Here is a 20,332-nt window from a genome sequence, read left to right on the forward strand (position 1 = left end):
ATGAATTTAATGTTCTGTGAAGCTGAGTTGAAACAATGTCCATTTTATACCTGAAGGGTCATTTAGTGCAGACCTTCTACCATCCTGCATGTAGAACACACGTGAACACATGGAGAACGTTTTGGAGACCAACCAGAGCTCAGGACTGAACCCAGGAGCTGTGAGGAGGCTCCATGCCATGCTGTCGTCCATTTTTGTAGATGTGAAATTAAAGTATCATCAAACTCGGCTTGCTATTTTAAAATCAGCAGAAGTTTGGTGGTCCTGGGATTTGAGCTCACAACCTTCATGATCAGTAGTCTGACACCTTAACACTGAGCTACCATTTCCTCAATACTAGTTACACCTAGCCATTCCAGTTAAGACACGCAGACTCAGGACGATTTTGTGATGCCTGTGTTTGACCAATCAGTAGCTTGCTCCATCTCGGAGCTCCGCCCACAAGTTTTTGTTCAGAATCCTGACAAAACTTTGTTACTAATCCAACTGTCTGATGGAAATGTTCTCCTGTGTGCACCAAAACATATCAGCAAGAGAAAAGGAAAGCTGCTCTACCTGGATGAAAGACTGAGCTCCGATGTCCAGGGTCCTTCTGTAGCTGCACCTCCTTTAGTGAGAACACTGATGAAGCTGTAGGAAGAGGAAAAGGATGAGTTTAAACACCACGCAGAGATCCAGATGAACGTCTAGTCACCGTTTGCCAGATATAAACCATGGTGTAGTGACTCACTGTCTGGTAACGAGTGAATGTTCTCTCCTAGACTGAGGAAGTACGCGTGTCTCAGAGACGCCTCGGCCGAGATCCGTCTTCTGGTGTCGTACTGCAACGAGACGAAGAAATATGATACATTAGAGATTTTATTATTTGATTTTTTTTTTCTTATTACATTTTCTTATATGTTTATATTATTATGTGAAAGTTTTAGATCACATGTGAATAGTTTCATATATATATATATATTTGTATTTAATATAAACATTTATTAAATACTTGAATTAGATCCCTCTCTCCATCCCTCCTTCCCTCCCTCCCTCCCTCTCAATCTAAATTAATTATTTAATTTATTTGTATAGTGCTTTTAACAATGGACATTTTCTCAAAGCAGCTTCAAAGAACATAAGAAATATTACAAAAAGTACAAAAAGTTTAACATTATACAAAGATTTATTCAGAGTTTAAGATTCATTTTAGAGTTAAATCTATTTAAATGGGGGGGGGTCCCGGTGGCTTAGTGGTTAGCACGTTCGCCTCACACCTCCAGGGTTGGGGGTTCGATTCCCGCCTCCGCCTTGTGTGTGTGGAGTTTGCATGTTCTCCCCGTGCCTCGGGGGTTTCCTCCGGGTACTCCGGTTTCCTCCCCCGGTCCAAAGACATGCATGGTAGGTTGATTGGCATCTCTGGAAAATTGTCCGTAGTGTGTGATTGCGTGAGTGAATGAGAGTGTGTGTGTGTGTGTGCCCTGCGATGGGTTGGCACTCCGTCCAGGGTGTATCCTGCCTTGATGCCCGATGACGCCTGAGATAGTAGTAGTAGTAGTAGTAGAGGTAGTTCGGATAAGCGGTAGAAGATGAGTGAGTGAGTGTATTTCTCCCCAATGAGCAAGCCTGAGGCGACTTATAAACAAAGACTTTTCGCATCTCAGAGAGCAGAAGTGGGTTTGATATCAACATTTACTTTAACGATACAAACATTTGTGTGGAGAAAAACGAACGTTTTTTTTTTTTTCTGTAACTTTTCTATGAAAATATCATTCCTAGTATTTTAGGAAAAAACTGAAATATTATTTAAAAAAAAACTTATGACTAAGCAATCAACTTATGACACTTAATCAATTAAGTGAAAAATCTTATTCATAAAGTAAAAGTTTAAAAGTATAAAAAAAGAGCAGAGAGATTACAGTGAGGATCGTCAAACAGCCATGAGACGTGTCTGCTGTAACTCATTCTGGGAATTTGAGAATTACGAGAATAACGATAACAATGCACAACCGCGGCCATCTTTACAACCGTACAGCAAGAATCAAATGAGCAAAGGACCAAAAAGTCCCTAAACACATCCTAAAATATCCCAGACAAGGTTGTTCCGGATGAAGCTTTCCCATATTCGTGTTTCCAAATAAAAAAAACACACACTAAGGGACAAATGAATCATGTCAATGTTGAGGAATAATGTTTTTGAGGCTGTGTTCAGCACGCTTCCTTCCACAGGTGTGTGGTAATGAGCTCCAGCACTTCAGGTCTTCTTCCTCATGCCGCTCTTCATTACCTGCCGGACGACGGAGTTAGCCTAAGCACGTCGACCCTATCAGTCCCTACACCACGCAAATGGATGCAACGGAAAATGAAGCGGCCGTCACACAGCTGTCATGTTTCACGAGGTATAAAATTGGCTGGCGTTAGAGCAGTCGTGTGCCGCGCCGACGCTCTGCGGGGTTTGATGAGAAACAGGTGCGAGGTTCGGACTCATTAAGACCGCCGTCTCCGCTAACAGATCGCACGCTCGGCGGCACGCACACGCTCCTTTATCACCGTGACAGGTCACCTTTCTCTCTCGCTGCATGTGGGGGAAAGAAGAGAGGAGAGAAAATGAGAAAAGACAAAATGAAACAAGAGAAGAGAGGAGAGACAAGCAGAAAGTAGGAGAGGAGAGAAGATTAGAGACCTTATAGGTGAAGAGAGAGAGAGAGCGAGAGAGAGAGAGAGAGAGAGGACATGTTAGAGAGGAGGTGAGAGAGGAGGTGGAGGTGAGGAGGATAAGGAGGAGATGAGAGAGTAAATGGAGGAGGAGAGATGGAGGAGATGAAGGCTCCTGACCCCAATGACACTGCTTTCTGATCAGTAGAAGTTAAAGAGAACAGAAGTGTGACTGTGTTATTATTCACCACATGAGCTGCCAGATTGTGTGCAGAAGAGATTTTGAGGTGACCTTCAACACACCTTCACTTCCCTCAGCCTTCACCACAACACACTGAACACAGACAAAACACAGACCAAACACTATCTATCTATCTATCTATCTGTCTGTCTGTCTGTCTGTCTGTCTGTCTGTCTGTCCATCCATCCATCCATCCATCCATCCATCCATCCATCCATCTATCTATCCATCCATCCATCCATCCATCCTACAATCTATCTTACAATCTATCTATCTATCTATCTATCTATCTATCTATCTATCTATCTATCTATCTATCTATCTATCTTTCCATCTGTCTATCTAACCATCTGTCTGTCTATCTATCTATCTATCTATCTATCTATCTATCTATCTATCTATCTATCTATCTATCTATCTATCTATCTATCCATCCATCCATCCATCCTACAATCTATCTTACCATATGTCTATCTATCTATCTATCTATCTATCTATCTATCTATCTATCTATCTATCTATCTATCTATCCATCCATCCATCCATCCATCCATGCATCTATCTATCTATCTATCTATCTATCTATCTATCTATCTATCTATCTATCTATCTATCTATCTATCTATCTATCTATCTAACCATCTGTCAGTCTATCTATCTATCTATCTATCTATCTATCTATCTATCTATCTATCTATCTATCTATCTATCTATCTATCCATCCATCCATCCATCCATCCATCCATCCATGCATCTATCTATCTATCTATCTATCTATCTATCTATCTATCTATCTATCTATCTATCTATCTATCTATCTATCTATCTTCTGAGCTGAGTGTTGTTGCTCTTCTCATCTCTGTAGGTGACAGATGGAGGGATTGATGAGTTTAAGGCAGGTGAAGTTCTGACACTTCCTCATGGGAGGATCACGATATTGTATTTAAATGATCGTTTCTGATCAAACAGCTGACATACAGTGACTTTGCTCATCATCAGACAGGAAGTCGCTTCTGATTTCACTGCACTTTATCAAGGCGCAGACGAGAGAGCGCGCACTCAGCCTTAAAGCGTCTCAGGGCAGAAAACAGGAAGCACTAAATAAGACGTTCTCGCTTCTTTATCATAGCACACGTGTCTCGTTAATAACGTCGAACTGAAGCAGCTCCTGAGGGCTGAGGATCCCACGGCGTGGTGAAATACACAAAATCTGTTTTATTTTTGCGCTGTTGCAGATTAGAACTTCCTGCTTGCTGAAGGTCTTTAAAAACTTGCTTGCTTTGATCACAGGCTGAGATAAACAGCTCGCACTCCTTCAATCTGTCTAAATCAAGCAACACGCGGCAGCGGCGCTCGAACGGATTAACTCCCAGCAGTCGTTTTCAGACTTTTCTCTCTTTTATAGCTAAATTCACACGCTCTGAATCTAAATACGTCTCAGTGTTGTGTGACGTCTCTCTTTTAATTGGCTGCAGTCGGCTGCGAGCCTTCAGGCTGCTGAATAAAGTGTGTAATTGATGCAATCTGATGTGGAAGCTGTGGGAACAAATCTAGATTCCCAGGTAACGTTCACTCAAACATAATCTGTTTATCATCGTTGATGCAGTAGAAGGTTTCACGTGTCAAAACACGTGGCTTTACGTATAATCGTCAAACCCACCGGTCATGAAATACCACATTTATTTATTTATTTATTTATTTATTTATTTATTTATTTATTTATTTGTTATTTTCATTATTATTTGTTATTAAAGTGAATGAGTATGAGTATAAACTTTTACATTATTTTAGAAGCGAGTCTGGTTATTCTGTAACATTGTCTTCTTTTTTATTAGACAAATTTCCTATTTTAATTTTTTTTTTTTTCTTCGGGGCAATTCCCTTCAGCAGGTTCCCTGGCCTCAACGTGGATATCACTGAATATCATTATACATTTATTGTATTTAATTATTCATTTATAACTTGCTTTACTAGTCATTTGAGTGAAATGTGTTTCATTTAAAAAAAAAAAAAAAAAAAATATATATATATATATATATATATATATATATATATATATATATATATATATATATATATATATATATATATATTTATATATATTATTATTATTATTTGTTCTTTTTTCCACATTTTTAGTAAAACTCAGAAATTTGAGGGTGCAATAAATAATAAAAAAATAATAATCAAAATATTATTGCACACATTTTGGTTTTTATTATATTTTATTACACATTTCATTATGTATTTATATTATTGTGTGAATGATTTAGATTACATTTTTATGATATATTATTAGATTTTATTATATATATATATATATATATATATATATATATATATATATATATATATATATATATATATATATATATATATTATTTGTTCTTTTTTCCACATTTTTAGTAATTGTAAAAATCAGAAAGTTGAGGGTGCAATAAATAATAAACAAAATAATAATCAAAATATTATTGCACACATTTTGTTTTTTATTATTTTATCATACATTTCATTATCTGTTTATATTATTGTGTGAATGATTTAGATTTTTATGATATATTATTAGATTTTATGAGATATATATATATATATATATGTATATATATGTATATACATATATATACATATATATATATATATATATATATATATATATATATATATATATATATATATATATATATATATATATATATATATATATATATATATATATATTTATTACAGCTAATGCCAGAAAAACAGAAACAGTGATGAAACTCTACACATTCTTAAAGTCCTGAGTGTCTACATTCATATGAGCTTCATATTAACACCACTGTGGAGTGAGACGTGACGAAGATGTTCGATCGTCAACATGGACACGAGAAACACAGGAGGAAACTTGATCCTTTGGTTAAAAGAGTTCATTAATGTAATGTGTAAGTTGGTAATACGGAGAGTTGATTTTTGATACTTGACATTATGACTGATGAGACGATATTTTGGCCTTGGAAAAAAGAGATAAAGTTTATAGAGAGTGTAACAGCAGAGGTGTTTGTTGGTGATGTGATGATGGTTTATCTGATTGGAAGGAACAGAATTTAACGCTTTCACATCACTAGCTGACTCTTGGTACTGAACAGAACGATGATGTACAGTAGAAGTGATAGTACAAGATCTGGGGGACTTTAGTAAAACTGACCCAAAACAAGCTGACGCTGTACAATAGACTAATAACAGATACAAGCTCGAATGATCGCTAAAGCTTTTAGAACCTGTCTGATCTAAACTTTGGTGACACACCGATCCAATTAAAAAACCTGAATAAATCTGCAGAGGAGTGTGACGCTGCATGCGCTTCTCTTTCTGGTGAAGGAAAATAAAATCTCATTTCCTGGCTGAAAGTTTGCTGAAGTCCTCGCCGACGTTCTCGAGTTTCTTTTCAACGAGCCTCATTAACGTGCCTGAGGACTAGAACAGGCGCCGCATGTTTACTCTTTAAGCCTCGCTTTAGACGTGAAGTTCAGACGGACTCCGACTGCCAGTTCGGTTATGAGGCTTTAAGACTCACTAGGAATCGGGAAACACGTCACCATCTTAAATGGAAATTATTGACCTTTAGGAGAGCGGCAGTGTTGGAGATGTGGATAAAAACACATCAGGGTGTTTATAGGGAACACGGTGACAGTAAAAGTGTTTGTTTAATTAGTTTAGAAATGGATAATAATAAAATAAAGAGAGAGAGAGAGAGAGAGAGAGAGAGAGCAGTACAATGCAAATTTGTCTAGACACTGAATTAGAAATAAAACAAAAACATTAGTGTTAGTGCGAGAGCTTCTGTTAACATCTAAATGGCACCTTTAACACCTTCTGACCAATCAGAATCCAGCATCTGTCAGCGCTGCTCTGTCTGAGACAGAACATCTGTAAACATCTTAACACTGAGTTCCTGCTTTATAACGTGAGGGTGTACAAACTTTTGCGCGCAATCAGCATTTGCATTTAGTGACACATTTAAACTTATGGAATGTTCTTGAAGTACGTTATAGCAGCTAGAATCAGTCTTTCCCTTTTTACCAGCCTCACTTCCTTTTTCGCTCTTGAAGTAATAATAAAAAAAACAACAAAAGTTCAATAAAAAAAACTTTCGACTAAATGTGACGAAAACTACATTTGTCTTTGTTAAACGGCAGCAATATAAATCTTATTATATTATAATATTATATTATTATGTATCCCTCAGGTCATGATTCCAGTCGTTACTATGGAAACACCTTCTGACCAATCAGAATCCAGTGTCCAACAGTATACGTACACACAACATCGGAAAAGCTTTAGTTTTATAGATAGATAGATAGATAGATAGATAGATAGATAGATAGATAGATAGATAGATAGATAGATAGATAGATAGATAGATAGATAGATAGATAGACGGACGGACGGAGAGAGAGACAGACAAATAGACACAGGGATAGACAGACAGACAGACAGACAGACAGACAGACAGATAGATAGATAGATAGATAGATAAATAGATAGATAGATAGACAGACGGACGGACGGACAGAGAGACAGACAAATAGACACAGGGATAGACAGACAGACAGACAGACAGACAGACAGATAGATAGATAGATAGATAGATAGACAGACAGACAGATAGACAGATAGACAAATAGATAGATGGACGGACAGACAGACAGACAGACAGATAGACAAATAGATAGACAGACAGACAGACAGACAGACAGACAGACAGACAGATAGATAGATAGATAGATAGATAGATAGATAGATAGATAGATAGATAGATAGAGAGACAGACAGACAGACAGACAAATAGACACAGTGATAGACAGACAGACAGACAGACAGAAAGACAGATAGATAGATAGATAGATAGATAGATAGATAGATAGATAGATAGATAGATAGATAGATAGAAAGACGGACGGACGGACAGACAGACAGACAAATAGACACAGTGATAGACAGACAGACAGACAGACAGACAGATAGATAGATAGATAGATAGATAGATAGACAGACAGACAGACAGACAGACAGACAGACAGACAGACAGATAGATAGATAGATAGATAGATAGATAGATAGATAGATAGATAGATAGATAGATAGATACCCCCTTACTTTCTGCTACAAGCCTTTATGCTATTTTCCCCCCTTTTTAATCGCCTCTTATCTCCTGTCTTCTTTTTAGTGTCTTTTAATTTATTCTGAAACTCTATATCCAAAGCACCCATGCGTTTAAAAAATTGACCCTGAACTGCTCCAGATGTTCAACTTTTCTACTGAAAATTCCTTTTAATCCATAACTGAGCTGCGGAGTCGGAGCTGTTTCCTCAGATGAATGCATAGGCTAATTAGGAGTCATACAGATATACATCCATCTCTACATGCCTCCTGAGAGATAAAGTGGATAGCTACAGTTAACAACGACTTTAGAGGAATCACACACACACACACACACACACACACACACACACGCTGACTATCCCATGCTGACTGATGTTAATACGCTGCTACATATGGCACAAGCGATTAGCTAGCAGGTGATGCTCTACAGAAAATCCTTCATCTTTGTGTTTGCCGAGACAAATGAAGCACGTCTACGGACATGATTTATTCCTGTATAGGATTACGTCGTCGAGTGCAAATGTTTGCACACCCTCACTTTTAAACATGACGAGTCCGTGTTTTACTGACGTTTTCTCATACACAAAATTGTCCTGAATGGTCAGAAAATGTTGAAGATGTCATTTGGTATTAAAAGCAGCTCTGATAATTGTTCTAATACATTACCATTTCCATAGTAACGACTTACACACGTGGAATCATGCTCCATATGACCTGAGGCTAATAATAAAGATTTATACTGCTGCTGTTTAAGAAAAATGTAGGTTTCATAACATTTACTGAAGGAGTCTCCAGTGTAACAAGCCGTACGGTGGAAACAATGCAGTGTTCAAAGGTAACGTCTTCTTGCTTAGCACCAGTCTGAAGCCTTATATCACTCGCTTTATACAGCCAAGTAAAGCAGTTTGAGGGAAAATAACTAACGTCAAATGGTGGAAAGGAGGCAGTGATGCTTAATGTTACTGCTCTGGTCAGAACAGTGTGTTCAGGACAAACTGGATGGCAGAGTCAGAAATATAATAATAATAATAAGAGTGTTTAAGAAACTTACTGAAAAAAGAACAAATGTTGGATATCAAAGAACGGACATCTGTTCAACTTCATGACAAACGAGCGAAAAGATGAGAAAGCTGTGAAAGATAACGGATATCTTCACTGATGTGAAAGCATGAGACGAGCCATTATTTAAACTCCCGCACCCTGTATTTATCCAATCAGGGTCATTGCAATTCAGAAGAAGGTTGTAACAGGATTTAGAAATGTACAGTGTGAAACATCAGATTATGAAGAGCCAGGATTCAGTATTAAACCCTGGGGGAAGTACAGTAGGAGTGTGAAACCAGGGATGTTAAAGATTGGTATGGAGGAGAGACTTAGCCCCTGAGACTATTGCCCCCTTTCCACCAGAATGAACCGGGTGCTGGTTCAGAGTGCTGGTTTGAAGTTGGTTCCACTGGCGAGCTTTCTAAGAACCTGTTTGCCTTTCCATGGGCTAGCGAGCCATCACAGAGCCAAGTCTTACGTCACTGTATACAATGTTATACAGCAATGTTAGCACAGCAGCGGCAAACACAAACACGACACCAACAATGGCGGATGTTGCTTTACTGTTAATGCTCATGACTACGAACCTACATTGGCATCCAAACGCTGCGAATCCTGATTTAAAATGATTTAAAATTGGCGCTAACGACGTTCTCTTTTGTCTTGATGGTCACAGTAACAGCCCGCCCACAGCCCCGCCCCCAGCCCCTGACACAAGCGGTTCTTAAGTTTAGATGCATCAACGTTTTGGTGCTACTTAAGAACCACTTTTCTTGGTTCAGAGCCGGTGCTTTGGCTGTCGAAAAAGAAAGAACTGGTTCTAAATTAGTCTCCGAACCAGCACTCAAACTGCCTCGGTGGAAAATGGGGCAATAGACTCATTAACAGTTGCATTGTTATTACCTCACCAACTCTTTCAGTGAATGAATGAATAAATTAATGACTGTCCAATACCAACAACAGTGCCACCTACTGACCGGAATACGTTCTGTTCTGTTTAACAGCTCGACATATTTTATAGTGGAATGAACGTGTGCTAACGGACCGACAGGTTTCTTGTAAAATATTTTCAGTCTTTAAAAGACCTGGGGCTTTTAACCCTGAAGCCCCACCCCCACAATGCCACTGAGTGAAACCACTAACTACACAATCCTGGATTCCCTTTACACAGAGTTCATTAGGACCCAGGGGAAATCTATCCATGATGTCAGTGAGTCTAATGATTCTGAGCAAAAACTTAATGTTCTCTTTAGCTGCTAAAGACTGTCTGAGTATCTGAGACTTCTCATGCACAACAAGGACTGAACTGAGATGTTTACTTTAGACTGTTAAAAGTTTTAAGTTTGAAAGCCATTTTCTTTGAACTTCAGACTTTGCTTTGGACAGAACATTATATAGATTATACCGTATATACACTCACTGGCCACTTTATTAGGTACACCTTACTAGTACCGGTGTGGTCTTCTGCTGCTGTTGCCCATCCGCCTCAAGGTTCGACGTGTTGTGTGTTCAGAGATGCTCTTCTGCATACCTCGGTTGTAACGAGTGGTTATTTGAGTTACTGTTGCCTTTCTATCAGCTCGAACCAGTCTGGCCATTCTCCTCTGACCTCTGGCATCAACAAGGCATTTGCGCCCACAGAACTGCACACTGCTCACTGGATATTTTCTCTTTTTCGGACCATTCTCTGTAAACCCTATAGATGGTTGTGTGTTAAAATCCCAGTAGATCAGCAGTTTCTGAAATACTCAGACCAGCCTGTCTGGCACCAACAATCGTGCCACGTTCAAGGTCACTTAAATCACCTTTCTTCCCCATTCTGACGCTCGGTTTGAACTGCAGCAGATCGTCTTGACCATGTCTACATGCCTAAATGCATTGAGTTGCTGCCATGTGATTGGCTGATTAGAAATTTGCGTTAACGAGCGTCAAAACATGTTTTCTTTCCGTGTGTGTGTATGTGTGTGTGTCCGTCCCAGACGCTATGAAGGATGTAAACTTTTAGACTCATCTCTAATTACTATGTTTAGATGGAGACCTTTATTAATATACCCAACAAAACTAAACAAAACAAAGGTTTACTTATTCATGAAAGTTTAAAAGTTGCTGAATCACGTCTTAAACATTTCAGACACCACGTGGAGAAAAAGTTCAACAGCATTCAACTTCACTTCATTAGAAGAATTTTAGAAGGTCGCTCGGCGGAGCAGCTTTGAACTCACCAGCAGAAGAGCGGAGAGAAGATCGATGCCCTCGGTGTCCAGTCTCAGAAAACACACACAGAAAAAAAGAGAAGATTTCTGCAAACTGACTAACACGCCATGCCCTTGTCTCATTTTTCAAAGCTTTGTCTTTAGAAGATCAAAGAAAATCAGATGAACTTCAGATAAGTTTTTTCCATATCCTGTGTAAATCTATTTCTTTATTCTTTACTTACATTTTTTTTTAAAAATTTAATCGTAACATGACATGAATCTCAGGAATCTTGTTGTACTTGTACAAGGACAACAAAGTTAATCATATTTTTTTGCAGCTGACTCCATAAATATTGGCACCCTTAAGAACATTAATATTTGCATTAGTTTGTAGTGCAAAAAAAAATACAGAGGGATAAGATGCACAAGTTATGTATAGAAATAACACACACACACACACACACACACAAAAACACACACACACACACACACACAAAACACACACACACACAACAAAACAACCAAGGGCATGAGACATAAAGGAAGTCTCTGGAACAGTTAAAAATGTGCTAGGAAAAAGGAGGCATAAGCAAAGATTAATGGTATGGGTGCCAATACTTTTGAAAAAGGGTGGGAATTAATAAAAAACAAACAAACAAACAAACAAAACAAACGGAGGAAAAAACAACATGGAAGAGAAATCCAACAAATATACCACAATGCTGGTCACGTGTGATATTCTTTTTATCTATAAATTCCTACACATTTTCAAGCATATATATATATATATATAGTATTTTAGATATTTACTGTGAATAAACACTTTTTTCATTAAATTCTTCCTATTTTCTTTAAGTGTTCCAATATTTCTGGAGTGACTACAGAGACTAAAGGATTCGTTTGGGTTGTGACCTGTCGACTGATCAGTTTTGTGTTACCTGGGAACATGGTTTATTAGAGCCTGGGCTCGGTACAAGGGGAAAAGGTACGACTTGAACTCCTCATTGGTTGTAATCCCAGGCCAGGTCTCTTCAGCCGGGGTTCCTTATTAAAAAAAGAAATATTTTTAATAAGTGGAATACGTTCAGTTATAAATAACAATCAGAAAAAAACACAAGTTTACTCCGAACATCCCTAAACAAATAAGGTCCTACGAGGGAATTAGGCGACGGTCTTCATAGCTTTGGAGCTTTTTCTACGCTAAACATATGACACGTCTCAGATGTTTCGGGGGGGAAAAAAAAGACAATAATTTATAATATTTTTTTTCAGGATGTCGTAGTTGTCAAAAGTTAAACGTACCCATGAGGCGAAAAACCAGGTGCAGCTCCTCTTTGACAGTCGAGCCTGGGAACATGGGCCGTCCCGTTGCCAATTCGTACAGAATACACCCGACGCCCCTGAACGCGAGACAAATGACGCAGGCGCTCTGGTTAATTACATTACATTCGGGGCAAAAGAAAAAAGAAAAAGAAAAAGAAAAACATTCATTTCAAAAATAAATGAATAAATCTTTGACATTTAAGCACAGCAGGGATAATTCGCATGAAAGAATGGATTTGAACAGATTTTCTGGCTCTGTTTTTCGGTTAGGGCAAATTCGAGGACGGCTCCCGCGGCCCGTGTTTTGATTTCTTGTCATTTGGATGGCGGCCATGGGATGTCTGTGAGCTGGAGATATCGGGAGGAGACATGCGGCTGCCGTCACGCATGGATTGATTAGGCTACTGGGCTAATCCCCTGGATTACTGGCACACAGGGGTTTTTATTGAACAGTACAGCACGAGTTTAAAAAAAAAACATTTCTGACACTGAATCAAAAACTCAAGTGCTCTGAGGCATAAAAGTCAGTTTCCTGTGTGTGTGTGTGTGTGAGAGAGAGAGAGAAATATGAGGAAACATTGAAAGAAATGCAATACAAATAGATCTTTGAGATGGTAGGTCTCAAAGTTGGTCAAGAGCGGCAGCTTTCTTAAACTCGTAATCCAAAGGTAACATGAGAGCGCACTTTCTCATTCGTTCTCACTAAATAAGAGTGTCTGGCTCATCGAAGGAATTTTCTGTTGACTCGAATACACCTGATCCACTCCGTCGAGAGCCTTGTTCGGACTGGATTAGTGTCACATATGGAGGAGGAGGAGGAGGACGAGGACGAGATAAAGTTTAGTCCACAGGAGACACGGCGATCTTTTTATCGAGCGACTTTTGTACCATCGGAACGAAGGATTTCGCGTTTTTTGTAGTCGAAAATTGACAGACTTATCTTTACTAACATCACTATATTATTATTACCTTTCTACTTCTTGTTACGTGAGCATTGTAGTGAAGAAATGTAAAGAGATTAAAGAGAATAAAGCTGCACTCACAAAATTCATTAAAAAGTACACAGCATCGCTGTATTACTAGGAGATATAGAGGCTAAGCTAGCACACAGGTTCCATAGCGTTTATTTAAAAATATCAAGCTATAGAGGAATGGAAATAAAATGAATCTGTAGTGTTACTACACTACGCAAGAATGTTAACATGTGCCTCAGAAATAAAAGGTAAAATGTCTCTATGTTTAAAGTGAAAATACTCCTGTGAGGAAAGGTAGGTATAAACGCCAAGCACTAGCTAGCATAACGCAGTTATAGCTTTTTTTTTAACAGTATAACATGGCAGTGATCATGAAATGAGATCAAACTATCCAGAATGTCAACATTTTCTTAACACTCCAATGTTAAGAAAAGACCCTGTACAGCTAAAATTACACTGTAAATACTTTTAGCATTAGCATAAATTTGAAATATTACACCGTCAGACCGTCAAACACTGACAGTGTGCCAAAAGTGTTAAACTCAAAGCTTTAAAAAATAGTGGTGATCAAGATTACGAGTTTTACCCATAATGCATTGCTAACCCGTCTGCTTTAACACCAAGAAATGGCTAGTTAAGACATAAGTTTTAAATAAGTGTTAGGGAATAAAGTGTCTATGATAGCTCTTCAGTTATGAAGCTAAAAGAAGCAGTTTTTTTTTCTCTCAGTCACATGAAACTTGTTAAAAAGATCTGTAGAGAAAGAAAGTCTTATTGTCCCCTGAGGCTAACGTTGTTAGCGCATAGCATGCGGATCAGCTCGTCCTTACCACATGTCTATGGGAGTGGAATACTCTGTGGAGCCCAGCAGGACATCTGGAGGCCGGTACCACAGAGTCACCACCTCGTTGGAGTAGGTTTTCGTCGGCACAGATTTTGCTCTCGCCAGACCTAACAAGCCAGAGAGAGATAGAGAGAGCGAGAGAAACAATAAACATTATTCATCTGAGGAAAAAACGTTGCCTGGTAACCCGGTAATTGGCGCGGCGCCATGTTGAGATTTATATCATTTGAAGTTACTAAGTCGTGCTGTTGCTGAGGGGAATAGAATAAGAGATCTGTGTTATGGAGTTTGAGATCAGATGAAAGAAAGCTGGTGTAATGTTCTGAAAGAGTCTCACCAAAGTCAGCTAGCTTCAGTTCTCCCTTCTCATTGATGAGCAGATTCTGCGGTTTGAGGTCCCTGTGTAGAATCTTTCTCTTATGACAATAAGATAAACCACGCAGAAGCTGGAACATAAATATCTAGAGAGAAACAGGAAGAGAGATTTTTACGGTATTTATTCTTTAAATAATCGGAAATGTATTTTACAGCTTGTTAAGCGACGGAGATCGATCAGTGTCGCACCTTTACGTTGTGCATGCTCATGAGGTTTCCACAGTTGTCTAGGTACTGCTTCAGATCGCTGTCCTGCAAAAAAAAAAAAAGGTTAACAAAAAAAAATCTTAAAGCACAAACAATTACATGTTCTAACACATCTAAAGCTACCAAAGGACATGTTAAAATACATTACTGTTTCTATAGTAACCACAGATACATACTTAATGTAAACTGTACCAATGGTGGCGTCTCTAATCTGCTAAGCTGTTACAGTACATACCTCAGGCATCTACCCACTGAGGTGAAGGATATAACTGGCTTTGGGCCAAAACTGGACCATAGTTATGAAGGTCAGCAGGGGTAGATTTGACGACATCACCCATAACACCCTGAAACCCCACCCCACCCCACCCCACCCCGACTGGTGCAAGGTAGCCCAATCCATGGAACATCTAAGAGAATCGTTCCTACATTTCAGAAAACAATACACACATTCTGTAGATTAAAGTAGAAGAAGCAGCAGAAGGTAAGAAGTCTTACTAAATATTCGAAGACCAGAGTGAGGCAGCGGTCGGTGTGGATGATGTCATGCAGAGTCACGATGTTGGCGTGTTTCAGGTTTTTCAGCAGCGAAACTACAGCAACACAAACATATTTACCAGTGTAAACCATCACACTCTTAAAATCAGGATTCCATCAAGGGTTCCTGCATCAGGTTTCAATTTCAACTGTGTTTTACACTTATACATTCTAACCATACTACACAGAACCTTAACGGGACTAAAACAGCTCTTAAGAAAGCTACAGCTACAAGTTTGCTACAGATTTGGCAAAGTTTTGATACAACATTGACCAATTTTATGTGAGTTTGACACAATTTTTATATGATTTTAAAATGATCCACAATTTTATATGATTTTGCTAGAATTTAAGAAAAATTTTGGACATTTTTCACAAAATGTTGATACAATTTTGCCAATATGATATCATTTTAAAATGATTATGCCACAAATTAAAAATGATTTTGAAATGATTTTGCCACAATTATAAAGTGTTTTTTACACAATTTTTATATGATTTTGATAAAATTTTAATAGAACTTTAAAGTGGAAGTATAGAATTTAGAATACAACAAACTAATAGAATAGAATAATACAAATAAAACCACACTAAATTGAATAGATGCTACAATTCCTTTACGATTTTGACGTAAAACTGAAAATAAAAAGCAAGAATTTGCAATGTTTTTCTTTTTGACGACAAAATATATAATTGGGTATCATGTCATGTGAGCAGTTTAAAACACTGTAATTGAGTGTTTATCTGTGAATTTGCATAACCTCGTAGAAACCGTAGTAACAATTTTAACCAATACCCAGCAAGTTTGACAGGTTTGTGAGAAAAATTATTACAAAAAAATAAAAGCAAACACTCTTTTCCTTTTTTCTTTCCCTTTTCCCTGTTCTACGGTATTTCCGTTCCAGTTGAAGTCCTGATGCATCAAGCCGAGTGAACTGAACGCTGTCTGCTTTTCAACAGCCTCCTTTTCACACTGAGGTGACCAGCGGCGTCTCTGGCATTTAGCTATCGATTGCCATGCGATGCGAGCAACTGACACGTGAAGCTTTGTACTTGTTACATTGTGAACACACACGTGATATGATTTGATTTTCACTGCCATGTCAAGAGATCGAGGTGTATAGCTCGTAGTCAGATACCGAGATTTCTCCAGCTCTGATGCTAAATGAGTTTTTTTGACTACATAATAAAGTTACATAAGTTAATGCAGGGCGGCACGGTGGCTTAGTGGTTATCACGTTCGCCTCACACCTCCAGGGTTGGGGGTTCGATTCCCGCCTCCGCCTTGTGTGTGTGGAGTTTGCATGTTCTCCCCGTGCCTCGGGGGTTTCCTCCGGGTACTCCGGTTTCCTCCCCCGGTCCAAAGACATGCATGGTAGGTTGATTCGCATCTCTGGAAAATTGTCTGTAGTGTGTGAGTGCGTGAGTGAATGAGAGTGTGTGTGTGTGCCCTGTGATGGGTTGGCACTCCGTCCAGGGTGTATCCTGCCTTGATGCCCGATGACGCCTGAGATAGGCACAGGCTCCCCGTAACCCGAGGTACTTCGGATAAGCGGTAGAAAATGAATGCATTAATTGTTTTTTTTTTTTGTTACACAGCTCCATTAACTTCCCAAAGTCATTTAGCATTCAGACTGATTTAGCGCTCACAAAAATGAAGCTAGTCTCCATTACCGTCAGCGCTTTATTTGTGCTGGATTCTGCCGCAGCAGGATCAAGTGCCTCTTAGATTTGGAATTATTTACTCCATGGACTCCACTTTTTTAATGAAACGATTACTCTAAATGTGTCCAATAAAATAACCTACCCATTTCAAGGACATCTAACCGCTATGTACTAATTATGCACACTCACATGATCAGCCAAAAGAATTTAGAAAATGCTAAAAAAAGGCAGTTTTTCTTTTAATGTTGTGATTTTCTTTTTGACTGAATGCTACCGTGTGTAGGTTCTGGGACCTTCTCATTTCCTCTCCACCTGCTTGATCTCTTCTCCGTTCTGCTAAACCTCATGTTTTACAAATGAAGCCCTGGCTCGTCTTAACCAAATCCTGTTACGCTCTTAACGAACATAGCAGTCTCTGAGGGTGAAGCTTGTTAGCTGGACCCTTGAAGAAGCCTTGAAGAATCGACTCAACCTGACTGTAGACATCAGGAACTCTCGGTTGTTTGAGAATCTTTGTGGATATTTTGTCTTTGTACATTAGCAGCACTCAGAGATGCCAATACTCGGCTCGGCTACACCTCATCATTCTAGCACTTCTGCTTCACCACATACTAGAGGATTCCTCTCCTAGATCAAATCCCAGCGAGAACACTGGGTGGCAGCCTTGCTTCACCGTGACTCTCCGTCTTTACCCATTCTCATCACGTCCTCAGACTCTCATTTAGAGAGAGATTTAAGCCCGGGGGAGAGGAAGCCTGCAGCTCACTAGTCTAGGATTTGCACTCCCGACCACAAATCTGGAGTTTTAACAACTGGGGAGCTTAAAAATGGCCTGTTATTGTGAAGTTGTTCTGGAGACGGACGCTACCTTCTCTGATGGCAGTGCAAGGGGCTCCTTCTTCATGCTCAAGCCGGATCTCTTTCAGGGCCACCAGATTTTCGGTCAGCTTGCTGCGCCCCTTGAATACAGTCGCATAAGTGCCCTGGTGTAGAAACCAAGATAAAAGTCATGGCAGGATTCAGAACAGAGCAGAAACAACTAGTTCATGATGAAAAAAAACATACATAACTTTCCTTTCTACAGCATGGTGGTCTCGAATTCTCAAATCTGGTCATTAATTCGAATACGTTTCCTAACACAGTTAATAAACGCACACACAGGGACTTGTACCACATGATATTAAACTATTAATTATTAATTCAATAATTATACATTCACAAACGTGCTCTTCTCTAACCGAGAAAGACGGCATACTAATCGTCGATGTACTAAATAGTCCCTGATTTCTATCAGGAGATGTTTATTTATTTAACGGTTTTGTAAAGAGTCTTCTACAGTATGTCACCGTTTTCCGTCTTGAGGACTGACTTTGAGAAAGAATAAATATACAGTAAGCTGATAAGTGAACATCTATCAATTATAGAATAAATTGATAAAAAGTGTAATGTTTATTAAAGATTTGCTGTATAAACAGCTGCTGTATAAAAGGAATAAAACACTTCCGGATGTTCCGGCTCGGAAACTGTAACTCGGTTGTGGATTATATTCCCATAACATCATACCCAGGTGTTTCATTGCTTCAATTTTTTATTTGTTTAGCATGTTACTCGTGCTACACGGCTACTCTGCCAAAAGCAAAAACCTCCATTAAATAATAAATGTATAATACATGAAAGTCTTGGCTCAGATTTAGTATTCACTTTGACATTCTTCGGCTTGATACAGCCGAAGAATGTCAAATGTTAAAAAAATTTTTTTTTTCAGGGTATCCCCCAGGGCTGTGTACTGGACACCTTTTTTTTTTAAATAGTATTTTTACTATAGTATTGTTGACAGGAAATGGAAAATGTTTTGTGGGCTTTGTCAATACAGCTATTTTCAGTAATCACGCCTTTCTTTTCTAAATTAAGATTGTGTGTGTGTGTGTGTGTGTGTGTGTGTGTGTGTGTGTGTGTGTGCGTGTAATAAATGACTTTGCTGTGCTTTACTGAGAAAACGAGCTATCCAAAGAAATCTCTTGACTCACCTCTCCCAGTTTGCCCAGTTTTACGTACGTCTCCAGTTTCCCGAACCCGATGTCAGACTGAAGATGAAAGACAAGACTCGCTGTAACATTTTCATTCACATAATTGTGTTTAATTTCTCAGCTCATTGTGTTTTATGGCTTTGATCTCAAAAGCGTAAAATAGAAACGGAATGTGTGACTAAAATTGACGCTCGTCTGTTATATGTCGTTAATTTTTAACATCCTTAGCTTTTTTTTTCTGGAACAAACTTTTTAATCCACATTGTTTTTAGTGACAGGCTTGTTTTCGGGATTTAATTCCGTTCTTTTATTTTTACTTCAATTCTGTCGAGATCTGGATTCTGATTGGTCAGAAGCGGTCAGAGATTTTACTGAGTTTGTTTCTATAGCAACAGAGCGTTTGCAGGGGCCGATAAAAAAACATATATCTGTCAATATGGTGAAATTTTCTTTAAGGTTTCTCTTTTGTTTCTTTCGGGTTATTAAATTCAAGAAAAAAAAAACGAGAGGCCAATGAGATGTAGTAAATATGTACAAATGGTAGTGATAACTGGACATTTAAAATATTAGATATATTAAATATGTTATAGAAAATTAGTTAACATTAGTGTAGTAACTATAACTATATCTCTGTCATTGATTATTTTCCTTTAGCAGAACAAAGCCTTGTCTTGAATACGTAAGTTATTTAAGCTTCACAAAAAAATACGATATGCTTCTTTCTGCAATTAAATATAAGGCGGATAAGATCAAATTACATAGAATATTAAAAAGACTGTTTGTGTGTGTGTGTGTGTGTCTGACCAGTGAGGCTCGTCTGGACATGCGGCTAAGTGGTTTGCAGTCTTCTGGGCTCTCCATCTGCAACTTCTTTAGAAACTCTGGCGGCAAACGAATGTCCATGGGCAGGGCCATCCTCTTACTGACGTCCTATACACACACACATACACACACACACACACACACACACACACACACACACACACCTATCTTAATAGCCTTGTAAGGACCTTGGATTTTTCCTATCCTTATAAGGACATTTCGGTCCCCACTTTGTCCTTGCATGCAGATGATTTTTTTTTTTCAACACATCATGAAAATATTTTTTGTTTTTTCTCCACAGTGTG

The 20,332-nt window shown here is 38.6% G+C and overlaps 1 protein-coding gene across 2 annotated transcripts in view; it reads right to left on the reverse strand.

The window, feature by feature from the left end:
* cdk18 (cyclin dependent kinase 18) overlaps positions 1-20,332 on the reverse strand; it is a 69,898-nt gene that overhangs the window by 4,697 nt on the left and 44,869 nt on the right. For both annotated transcript variants that reach the window (XM_060857795.1, XM_060857794.1), the window contains 12 exons: positions 20,010-20,135; positions 19,206-19,262; positions 18,047-18,161; positions 15,475-15,569; positions 14,962-15,024; positions 14,735-14,858; positions 14,384-14,504; positions 12,559-12,656; positions 12,195-12,300; positions 11,284-11,326; positions 731-821; positions 556-630 (listed from right to left, as the gene is read on the reverse strand). In XM_060857795.1, the coding sequence (XP_060713778.1) occupies positions 556-630; positions 731-821; positions 11,284-11,326; positions 12,195-12,300; positions 12,559-12,656; positions 14,384-14,504; positions 14,735-14,858; positions 14,962-15,024; positions 15,475-15,569; positions 18,047-18,161; positions 19,206-19,262; positions 20,010-20,135 (1,114 nt within the window). The remainder of the gene's footprint in view (positions 1-555; positions 631-730; positions 822-11,283; positions 11,327-12,194; positions 12,301-12,558; positions 12,657-14,383; positions 14,505-14,734; positions 14,859-14,961; positions 15,025-15,474; positions 15,570-18,046; positions 18,162-19,205; positions 19,263-20,009; positions 20,136-20,332) is intronic.

The sequence above is a fragment of the Tachysurus vachellii genome, chromosome 22 (genome assembly GCF_030014155.1).
Source record: "Tachysurus vachellii isolate PV-2020 chromosome 22, HZAU_Pvac_v1, whole genome shotgun sequence".
Lineage (NCBI taxonomy): Eukaryota > Metazoa > Chordata > Actinopteri > Siluriformes > Bagridae > Tachysurus > Tachysurus vachellii.